Source organism: Eurytemora carolleeae, unplaced genomic scaffold, assembly GCF_000591075.1.
Source record: "Eurytemora carolleeae unplaced genomic scaffold, Eaff_2.0 scaffold64, whole genome shotgun sequence".
NCBI classification, from domain to species: Eukaryota; Metazoa; Arthropoda; class Copepoda; order Calanoida; family Temoridae; genus Eurytemora; species Eurytemora carolleeae.
In genome coordinates this window covers 236,671-248,738 of record NW_019396205.1, presented here as the reverse complement: position 1 = coordinate 248,738, position 12,068 = coordinate 236,671, and the positions used below count along the sequence as shown (strand labels likewise).

The following is a 12,068-nucleotide window of genomic DNA, read 5'->3' as shown; positions in this document are numbered from 1 at the left end:
TATAGAATTTTGTTTTCATTTTTTGTCGTCATTATTAAATAATTTTTAAAAAAATTCTGAAAACGTATCCACCCAAAAGAACGAAATTGAACGTTTACTCTGCGCTCAAACTCAGGATTTACAGATCTGTAAAAAGTTTTATGTGTCTCAAATGAGTCCACAACACTGCATACTAAGTTCAACTAACTTACATAGCCGGTCTGTCCCTTTAAATATCGTTTTCCTATCCCACATTTTTATGGGCCCCACTGTATTTACGTTCATAAAGAAATTCATTTTTTATTTAATATAGATTCATTCTTAAAAGTTTTTGCAAAAAGTTATATTAAGGAGAACATTTTTGGTTTGCAGGGTTACACAGAACTTATGCGACTTCAAGAGACAGAACAAATTTTGTTGCGTATATTTTTTTTATTATTTTTAATGGAAAACTTGAGCTTTATTATTAATCAATTTTTTAATCATTTTGGATTGTAAATTATTAAATTGTTTAACTTGAAGTATTAGACATTCAGGTTGACATTAAGTCTCATATTTTGGAGGTAACCCTGGTTATTATCAGGGACCGCAATTAATGAATTTGTGAGTTCTCTGAACTACCAACTGCTGGTTCAAATCTAATCTTGAATCCCAGATTCAATCTCCAATTCATTTGAACCGGCGGTAGGTAGTCCAACGACTTCTCGCAACTTATCAATTTTGGTCCCAGGACTCTCTGTATTTGCAGGTTGAAGGGCCAGGCTGAGAAATTTGCAGTAACTATTGTATAATATATAAATTGTCAAAAAAATTTTAAATAATAAATCTATATTTTTGATTTGTCAGTTTGCAGTTTTTGAAAAGAAAAATGGAAAATGTTTATTTACAGGATGTCCCACGAAACATTAATAAATAATTTTTATAATATTTAATAGTTATTTAATTAACAATATTTGTATAAAAAGTTGAACAGTTTAAAAGCTTTCCTTAATGTTGGTAGCCTGAAAACTTCCGTCTTTTTTATTTATAATTTGTCCTCAGACAGCTATCAACAATCGATAGACGATCTTGAAGTCGTCTATCAATTGGCATGTGTTGGAGGACACCGTCACCCAGTTTCTGGAATTAATCCATCGGGGATCCAGGGTTGGTTTGTAGCTACATTTTGTGTTAGGATTTAGGATAAAAAATACAATCAAATAAAAAATAACTTACAATAATATTTTGTTGTTGCATTTAATCATCTGAAAACTATCTATATATATATATACAGGTTCTTAAGGTACTTTGCCATAAACCATGTAGTTTAAAATCCATCTAAAAGCTTATTTGAAATCATAAACTTTTGTTAAAAGTTTATCTAATTCGATGTCGAAATCTACTAAAACGAACGTGACTATTTTGAATTTATATATAGTGCAATAAATGCATTCCTAAAAATGTTTTGATTATTTGAGAGCTGGCTAGTAAGTATACATTTTAATATAAATAATTTTGTTTAAATACCAATTCGAACAAGATTCATCTTTATTATACTTTCAATTGGATTAGATTAAATAGTCTTTTTATTTGTTACACCTAAACCATCATCCATTATATATTTTACAGTTTTATTTTATACTAGGCTTTTAGGGCGCTTCGCGCCCATCTTCTATTTAAATTGTGAACATGTTCTTTTTGTTTACATTTTAAAAGAAAGAAGAAAAAAATTTGCGGATTTTCAAATATTTAATTTTTTTTACAAAATTAAAAACCTTAAAAACACATTTCTTTTAAATTTTATCATTCATAAACCTTCACTGTATTCACGTGATGTCCCACAAAAAATTTGGGCCCAATCGTTTCAGCCGTTTTGACGTTTATTGGATACGAAAACAAACAGACAGACAAGCCAAATTTATATATAGATTTGAAAATAAATACTATAACGCATCTTTGAACAATTGTTTTCCTTGGATCAGATATTGAAAAAAAATCAAAATAAAGCCTATTTTAAAACTATAAAAAAAATATTGATTCCCATTTAACATAAGACACACTTTTTATCAAGTTTTATAATGTTATCTAAACTATATTTATTCTCTAGTTTAGAATACATAATTAACATAATTAACGTAATTAACAAGTTTTAAAACAGTTTTGTGAATATTAAATAATATTTACTAGTTACAACATATCAACAGAAAATTACAAAATATGAATTCACTGTGTACAACTTATTTTTCAACATTTACTTTAAAATAAACTTCAAAAGTTATTTCACGGGGTAAAACATCATAAAATACATATTAAATGGTTTTAGAGAAAAATAGAATATTATCATATTACGTTAAAATAACACATTTCGATGACATTCATGCATATGACATGAGTTTGTTTATTTAGACTGCAAACTCATATTGCAAACAATGCCATTTTTTGTCTAAATAAAATTTGAATTTTATAAATTTCTTTTAATTTGTAAAAAAAATTAAATAGACATTATTTTTGCCTTAAAGTATAAAATATCAAAAGTAATTTAAATTTTGCTATTGGTTTGTAAAACGGAAAAATGCCAAAACTAAGAATATCGAGAAATAAAGTAGCGACTTAGCTATTTGACTTTTGAGCAATTTAAGCGTTTGAAAATAAACTCTGGATTATTATATCTTTTAAGCTTCATTTGAAAATTTAAGTCAATTTTTTTGTATGCTTAAAATCTATTACAGCTTGGTCCTGATTTATTCAACTTTTAAATTTATAAAAATGAGCAAATTCATCACATTTCGTAAACAAATTGTTCTTTTTTGTAGTTTAATACGTTACATTTAAATGTCGTCTTAATGACACAACTACTTATAAGATATTTTAAGTTAGGAACTACATGTCTGCATTTAATATATTATATATAATTTATCACTTCTCGTGAATTTACAGTTACATATTACCAGTTTGTATGAGCATGTTCTTTAACACAAATATTATGCACATTTAGCATTTTGGCAGCATTGAAGATTTAAACAACTGCCGTAGACAAAAAAAAAATATAAGCTTGAAGTATTAAAGGAAAAAAATCAAAAGTAAAATTTAAAATGAAGAATTATAAGAATTATTTTAAGTTTCCAACATTTGTGAGCAGTTTCTTGAGAATGTTGAATTACTGCTTGAATTGGCCGGGGGCAAAGTTGTCCGTCAAAATTTCAAAGTCTTCCATGCTTTTAAGGCAAGAATCAAGTTATAAAAAATGAAAACTAAATTACTTAAAGGAAAAATGAAAGGGGGATATAATTATAAAATAATAATTGGAGAAAACCTAAGTTACAATTAGGTTTCTCTGAGATATCTTCGTTTTCAGATTGGTTACGTATTTGCTGAATATGATCCGATTAAACCTACTATTTCTATACAAAATTGTATATATAAATGAATTTTCGTATAATTTGACACAGTTTTATATCAATTTCTCAAGACAGGAACATCAGATATAACTTTCATGGGTCGCGATCAAGAGCTAAAGTGATAAGCTTTCACCCTATTCCCGCTTTCATTTTTCCTTTACAGTCTCTTTAACAACTTGCGATATTACATTTACAGTAGGGTTAATCATGAGCTATGTTTGCGCAAAGTGTGTCAGTGTACATTTTAGTGTGCACGATACTTAAAGACTGTACTGTACTGCATAGACAGTACTGTACTGCATAGACAGTACTGTACTGCATAGACAGTACTGTACTGCATAGACAGTACTGTACTGCATAGACAGTACTGTACTATGTAGACAGTACTGTACTATGTAGACTGTACTGTACTATGTAGACTTATACTGCACTATGTAGAACGTATTGTACTCAGTTGACTGTACTGTACTCTGTAGTAGACTGTACACTGTTTGTTCATAGTTCAGTGTTTACCAATTACTTGTTTTAAGTCTGAGTTATAAAAACGAATTTTGTACGTTAGTAAAAAAAAAGCAGTTTAACTCAAAAATACTGGTTCCAAAGAGAGTAGATCCAAGGAGAGGGGGAAACAGTTGGTTTACACTTTACACGACAATGGCAGCTGCATAACTTGTTTTATTGTGAAAAAAATGTAAACAAAGAATTTACTGTTTGCGAAATGTTGTTTAATTACAATAAAACTAGTACTAAAGCAGTCCTAGTACGTCACAGGAAATGTAAACAAAGCCCTAATCTCTCTCCCCTTAGTTCTATTTACCCTGGTGAATGATGAAATGATATAACTCAAGAATACTAAGTTTAAGGATGGATAATCAAGAATACTGGATGAAAGGATGGATAAAATGAGGTTAGTTGAGAGAGCACAGTGTAAGCTCTGGCTGCCATCATATCAAAGATGACATCGTTTGCTGACAATATCTTCATAAAGACACGTGTCAAGCTTACAATAGCTGCCGACAGCTGCGTTGTAGAAGAAGAGAGGATCAGAGATTATTTTTGGATCATATCCTTCACGTACCAGGTCCAGCTTACGGATCTTAAACGTACCTGAACAAGCAAAATTAAATCACAGATTATAAAATGGAAAATTGGAACAAACCCTTGTGCTTTTAATAGCGCTAAGCTGGGCGACTAAAATCGATATTCTAATGTGAGCTTAATTTCAAGTTACATACAATGAAAAAATAGCAATGCCCGATTTACAGTGGTACCCCTTGAAGTCTCAAAAAAATGGAAGAGGCGTTTTCTGACTAGAAAAAAATTTATTTCTGCGAGTTTCAATGCGCCGCAAGTCACTTTTGCAAAGAAACCGCAAATTAGAGGAAACATGTATATAAAGGGTTACCCACAATGGATGAGACTGTAAAGACGACATGATACTCTTAAATGGGACGCTCCCAAGGTTTTATTATGTATTCTACCTTATATATATTAATTTAATGGCTTATTTATGGATTTGGTTAAGAAAATCAATCTTACAGTACTGCAGGGAATCGTGAATATAAGAAAACCGGTCGTATTCATCCCGTACAATCATCTCTGAAGTCTCATCCTTTGTGGGTAACCCTGTATATAATTCACACTTGATCAGACAAAGCTTTCAAGGGTACCGTTGTAAATCGGGCATTGCCATATTAGCATGGGGATTGGAGAATACTATATCTATCCACGGATACATCATTAAAAACTATTTAAAAAGTGGAATTCAGGCTTCAGCGTCTGAGGTTAAACATATGAAGGAATATTTGGGCGCTGAAGTCAGGGGTTTAGGATATTTAAGTTTCCACTCCTAATTATCTTTGTTTATGTGTCTTATTTATTTCGTTTTTTTAAACATTGTAGAGGTTTTGTACTAGGTGGCTCCACAAAAATATGCAAAGTTTATCATGTTTCAAAAATTTTAATCCCTATATATTTGCGTGAAAAAAAATGTTGACTCTCAAAGAAGCTATGAGCCTAAACCAAGCAAACACAATCACTGTTTAACTCATAAGACCTGTATCTAGGCATAAATTGGTTCATTTTAATAAAACTTGTAATATTTTTGGACTTTTAAATGGTTCCAGAAAAATCTGAGAAACTTCACAAATTAAAAAATTTTAAAAAAAATTTCTTACACTTTGCCAAATTTTGACCTAGATACAAATATTTTTTAAAGTTTAAAAAAAGCAAAGTTTTACAGGTCTGAAATGTTGGGAAGTTAAAATATTTGTGTGCTATCTTCAAAAAGTTAAAAAATCTTAACAAACAAAAAACGAAAAAGTCAACATTTGCATACATAGCACAAGAACGTAGCGTCCATACAAATTCAGTAAGTTTCAACATTCAACTCGGATCATAAAATAATTATTTTAATTCCAAATATTAGATTTAGATATTAAACCCAATAGTCATCATAATATTTCGCTGGCGCTGGATTTTCGAACATTCCAGGAAAATATGAAAATGTCGTTTTCATTATCAAAAATCCTCGGAACAGAAATAAATGCTTTCAAAAGTAACTCTCAGATCATAAAAAATAATATGAAATATTGATTTTTTACGATCCGAGTTGAATGTTGCAACTTTCTGAATTTGAATGAACGCTACGTTCTTCGATACGAGTCGTTTTTAACCATTTTCTCCATATAGACGCAATTTTTAGAAGTAAGATTAGTAGCGATCAAAATCTATTATTTTTCGCCGTAAGCCTATACCCCCTTTTATTTTTCGAGAACATTCCCTTTAAAATAACGCATACAGTCCCTTTAATTCCATAGATATCCGGTTGCATTATCAAAAATGTATCAATAAAAAGATTATGTGATAGGAATGATAGTGATGATGAATATTAAACAACTTTAAATGTCTTGTTCACATATTTAAATATGATATTTATTGAACCATGAACTTGCGATCATGATTTATATGCTTGATAAGAAGAAGAAAATATTATATTCCGATCCTCCAAGGATAAGACAATAATAAAGATCTGACCCCTTCCCCATTTCTTTTTGAAGAACCTAGTCCGCCAATTAAATGCGCATAGAATATACCCTGAGCTAAAAACTAATTATCAGTATGAATTAGTTAAACTATTTAAATAAGCAGTGCTCAGCCCAGATAAAAGAAAATAATGATTGTAACCTGTAAGATCAATAGTTCCAACCAGTCTGATGAATAAAGGTATAGCGTATATTGGTAGCTCAGCCTTGATTCTTTTCAAGAACTTTTCCAGATCAAACTTTGCAACATCCTCTACAATAGCTGCCATACCAGCCTTACCCTCTACTCCAGGTATATCTACACCATATACTACACTATCCGTCTGCTCTAGTACGGAGCTAATCACGCTTTCAACCTCTACAGTGGAGACATTCTCACCTCGCCACCTAGAACAGTTAGGAACATATCTAGTTAGGAACATGTTTAGTTAGGATCATGTCTGGTTAGGAACAGGTCTAGTTAGGAACAGGTCTAGTTAGGAACAGGTCTAGTTAGGAACAGGTCTAGTTAGGAACAGGTCTAGTTAGGAACAGGTCTAATTAGGAACAGGTCTAGTTAGGCACAAATCTTGTTAAGATTTTATAAGTAAACAAGTTAATCCAGTTTTAAAATAGGGTTTTCATAATTAGAAATAATTACTTAGTTGTTCTCATGTAAAATGTTCTCATGTAAAATGTTCTCATGTAAAATGTTCTCATGTAAAATGTTCTCATGTAAAATGTGCTCATATAAAATGTTCTCATGTAAAATGTGCTCATGTAAAATGTTCTGATGTAAAATGTTCTGATGTAAAATGTTCTGATGTAAAATGTTCTCATGTAAAATGTTCTCATGTAAAAAGCAAGAAGAATGTTCTAGAAATAATCCCCCGCGGCTAAAATGCTGATTACGCATTGAAGAATGCAATTTTGTGTGTTGTATAATAAATATTTCTCAACAGCTGGCTTGTGAACCACTCCTAGTCCTACCTAGAGCTTTGATAATCTCGACATATTTCAAATATTTGCTTCGAAACCAGTTTTAATTGCGTCAAATATTTCTAGCGAAACCAGATATTTCTTGAATCTATTTTTGTAAACAGCAAGTGCATTTGATCCTTGGTTATGTATCAAGATATGCATTAGAGTAGATAGCAAAATATCCCACATGAAGACCTTACAGGTTTTTTTCTTTCTGAAAACAGAGTGTATTAAAGGGACTGTACGCGTAATTGGATGTGACCCTCCATGGATAGCAATCCCCGATATATATAACGGTACCCTTAAAAGCTTTGTCTGATCAAGTGTGAATGAGATATCCATGTTTTTGTTTCTTTGAACAGTTCATTTTCATTTGCAGTTTCTTTGCCTTACGTATTTAATTGCATTTAAGAAGAAATTGGGAAATTTCAGAATTCAAAACTTTTCAATTCAGAAAAACGACGTTATCTTCCACATTTAAGATCTGATTAAGGTTTCAAGGGTACTGTAGTAAATCGGGAATTGCCATCTTCATGCATGGGAGGTTCACTTGAAATTACGCTCACAGTCCCTTTAAACAATCGAATAGTAATAGTCCCTAGAGTAAATGAGAAAATGATCACCAAGCAAATGGTAATAGAGCCTTCAAAGCATAGAAATAAAAAACTCGAATTACTTACCAATAAAAATTTCTCGAAAGTAATTTAAGGATTTTTCATTCATGATTTTTTGTTTTAAAGTTTATTGTAATCTAATTTCAGAAATGAGGGAAACTTTTCCTTAAAGAGTTTAAAAAAGAATGCATTATACTTTAAAAAAGTTTAGACCTGTATGTATCTCCCATTCTATCCATGAAGTACATCCATCCGAACTCGTCTGCGTACAGTAAATCCCCGGATTTGCAGTACATGTCTCCATGTCTCAGGACGGAGTGTACAATTTTGTTCTCTGTAGCCTTTTTATCCACGTAACCATCAAACCCTCGGGATGGATGTCCTTAAAAATATTACTTTAGATAAATTCAGCCAAGGAGATGTAGAAATAAGAAAAGGTTTAGTGTCCTCTGCTCTGACGTGATGGGACAGCTAGAGAACTAGTTTTTATGTAAACAAAATGAATTTATAAATAATGATCAGTCCCGGCCATTTGTCCTGTATGTACAGGAAAACCAAGGCTTGCTTACAGTAACTATAGTCCCTGAGCTGCCCGATCTGTCAAAGTAAACTGTAAAAAAATCCTTGTCTTCTCTTAATGGGTTTAGGTTAGAATATGAATTGATTTGTTTCAATTACAGAGTTAAAAACGACCGGAAACAATCTAAGTGAATTTTAAGATCTAGTTAATTTTTCTATCACACTCTTTGCAAAAACTTTTCATAATAATTCAACCTATACCCCCTTTCATAAATTTGTGAATATAACCCCTTTTAAGTACTATCATCTTTGTATATATCAATACAATGAGACGACTTTTGATTTAAATTTTGTTATGCCTACCAAGTTTTTTAACACATAAACTCGGAAACAAATAGAAGGTGTCAATAAACAGCTTCTTTTTGTATACTTGTAATCTTGTAATTTGAAAAAAGTTTATTGGAAAACAAAAAAGATAGAAAAGTCGTCTTCATTGTATTGATATAAACGCCAACCACTGTAGAATATCTAATGAATTCAAGTTTGTATCTGGGTTGCAATAAAGTATATATACTGTTTGTTTATATTAGATAAAAATTCATATTTATGTATTTTATGTTCACAAAATTTACTTTTTCATTTCAGTTTTATAATGTTTCTTAAAGGGACTGACCGGCTAAGTAGGGTTAAGTTAAGGTTCTAAAGTTCATCGAAACTTAATTTGTATAAATCTAAGGAATTGAGTCTTTGCCACAAACTCTGATTTTCTAATCCCTATATCTTGCAACCCAATGTCGTAACCTTAGATATTTTAAGCTATAAATTCTGTTAGATCAAAAAATAATTTTACCATCAGGTTGTAAAGACATAGAAATAAAGAAATTAAAGTTTGTGGCAAAGACTCAATTCCTTCCTGAAATTTGTAATCCTAACTTACAATTTTTTTGCTTGTGATTATAATATTTGTATGTGCAGGATATGGAATATTTAAACCAAATATGAAGATGACAAATACCCGGGAATCTACCAAGCATTTTTCTCATGGCAAGTATCTGTTAACAAATAATAGATTTAAGTAGATAAACTCTAAAAGTTATTACAGAACTATTTTGTAAATTCAAGTCAGCCTCTGTTTAAGTAAAGCTCTATGTCCGAATCACAACGGTACCCTTTAAATCAGAAATGTGGACAACATCGTCGCTTATTAAGCTTAAAAATTATTTGATTCTAACGATTTCCTCCGATGTTTCTGTAGATTAAATTCACAAATCACTTGATCAGAGAAACCATAACTGAAAATAATCAATTTTTGTGGAGAAAAACACGGATAACTCATTCATTATTAATCAGACAAAGCCCTTAAAGGCCCCGTTGTGAATTGAATTTGCCAATATATAAATGGAAGGTCCATTCAAATAAATTCTACAATCTCTTTAATTTTACCTTTTATAATTTTTCCGACAAATTCCCCCGGTTCTCCAGGGTTACACCGGATACACAGGCCACGTTCATCTCTCACCGGATTCCCTTCCTGGTCAACCCGGATGATTGAGACCGGATATACGGACGGGAAGAGAACGGATGTGAAACCAACACTTCCGGGTTTACTGTCTATGTTCAGGACGTTAGAGTTACCCTCCGTCGCTCCGTAGAATTCTCCGATGTATTTAACTCCGAACCTTGGGATAAAATCGAATTGAAAAATATCTTTTTGCCTGAAGTTAAGGATTTTAGATTATTCTATGTGACACAAGAACAGTAGAACAGTGACTACAAAAAAGCTGAAGGTTAAAGTAACTTTTAAAGGACTTCTGGGAGCAATTAAAAACCTTCAGGATAATAGTAACAAAGAAAGGACTCTACTAGTAAACTTTAGAAATTACTATATAACTGCTCGACTAAAATACAAAGACTTCTGGACTAAAATACAAAAGTTAACAATTATTAGGACTACTGTATTTAAAAACTACTGGACTATAGAAACTATTAAAGAACTACTGGACTATAGAAACAGGACTACAAAGCAATAGTAGCTACTACAGAATTACTATACTACTACTAATGGACTATCGGACTTCTGAAGTGAGGACTATGGTAATTACTAAATGCCAACTAAAATGAACTGCTGGACTACAGAAACTTCAAAATGACCTGTCTACAAATTGCTGCCAGATTTGAGGTCTAAGTCCATTCCCAAACATGATTTCAACTCTATGGTTTCTCTCCTCTGGGGACTCTGGGACGGAGAGTAAGTATCGACATATCTCTCCGATATACTGGGCTCCCTGATTAAATTCAAAATTTATCAAATCTGAGATGGAATTTAAAGAATTTAAGCCGCGGTTTAAATCCGCCAAAACCCGGTTTAAATTAAGCGCCGGTTTAAATCTTGAAACATTTGATACAATTTTAAGTGGAACCAACCATATTTAAACCGCGGCTTAAATTTAAACCGCCGCTCAAATTCTTTAAATTCGGCCGCAGGTTTTTTTAATATTCAAGAATATTTCCTCGTTATGAACTTGTTAATGAATGAATCTTTAATCTTATAATAGATATTTCGGAACTAAAAAAGTATTCTATCTGACAGAGGAAGAAGAAATAAAAGATTTGGCTGATTTTTACAAAAAAAAACTGAGACTAATTTGGACTAATTTCGTAGGAATTTTAAAAACATCCAGAAATTACCGCTTTTATTGATATCTTTATAACTTACAATGTGAAACAAAAATGTTCGCTCAAGTAATTAATTGTTTTAATTAAATTACTGCGAAATATTTCCTGTCTGTAAAGAATTTCACTACCCCCCCCCCCCCCCCTCCGATATTTACAAAGGAAATCCGTCTTTGTCACACACTCAGATTTCCTAATCCCTTTATCTTTGCAACTCAATGTTTCTTTATATTTCTAACAATGAATACTGTTAAATCGAATAGTCTAAGTTTGAAATATCTAAATTAAACACCCTCAGGTTGCAAACTTATAGGGATTAGAAAATTTAAATTTTTGGCAAAACTCAGTTTCTTTACACAAAGAGGTTATTCAAGCTAAAAACTTCGAAACGGCTGAACCGAATATGTCCCAATCCAATTTTTGTGTGCGTCCTGGCAGGAACCTATTTAAATAGCTCCGGAATAAGGATTTGAGAGAGTGGCAAGAAGCTCCCTGAATTTCTAGCATATTATCTGTATTACTTACATTGCAATTATACTTGATGCAATCCTTCCAGAAGTTTCTAACTGAGAACTTTTGTCGAAGAACAACTGTGGCTCCGAAACACATCATGAGTCCAATACCAACCACTCCTCCGGCAGAGTGATACAAGGGCAGAGGATCGTAGAAAACTAAAATAATGATAAAATTCATCAGTTCTTTCAAAATTTATCCTAAGTTAATTTTGGTCTTTAATTATCAATATTTCTTTTCTTTAAATCTACTAAACTAGGCACCGATTTTTTTTTATAAATCAACCAAAATTTCTTTCTTAACTTTAAAAGTTATTTCTAATAGGTTTATCCAATAGTGCCATTAATATACCTTCCCTCCCCCACTCTCCTCTTAACCCCCCTCCCACT

At 31.7% G+C, this 12,068-nt stretch overlaps 1 protein-coding gene across 1 annotated transcript in view; it reads right to left on the bottom strand.

Annotated features, from left to right (window-relative positions):
- Window positions 1–4,103: 4,103 nt before the first annotated feature.
- Window positions 4,104–12,068, bottom strand: part of LOC111698087 (long-chain fatty acid transport protein 4) — a 15,511-nt gene continuing 7,546 nt past the window's right edge. Inside the window, exons 7-12 of the mRNA XM_023468323.1 lie at window positions 11,692–11,837; window positions 10,645–10,778; window positions 9,937–10,172; window positions 8,188–8,356; window positions 6,543–6,787; window positions 4,104–4,463 (exon numbers count right to left, since the gene is read on the bottom strand). Coding sequence (XP_023324091.1) covers window positions 4,306–4,463; window positions 6,543–6,787; window positions 8,188–8,356; window positions 9,937–10,172; window positions 10,645–10,778; window positions 11,692–11,837 — 1,088 coding nt within the window. The 3' untranslated portion in view covers window positions 4,104–4,305. The remainder of the gene's footprint in view (window positions 4,464–6,542; window positions 6,788–8,187; window positions 8,357–9,936; window positions 10,173–10,644; window positions 10,779–11,691; window positions 11,838–12,068) is intronic.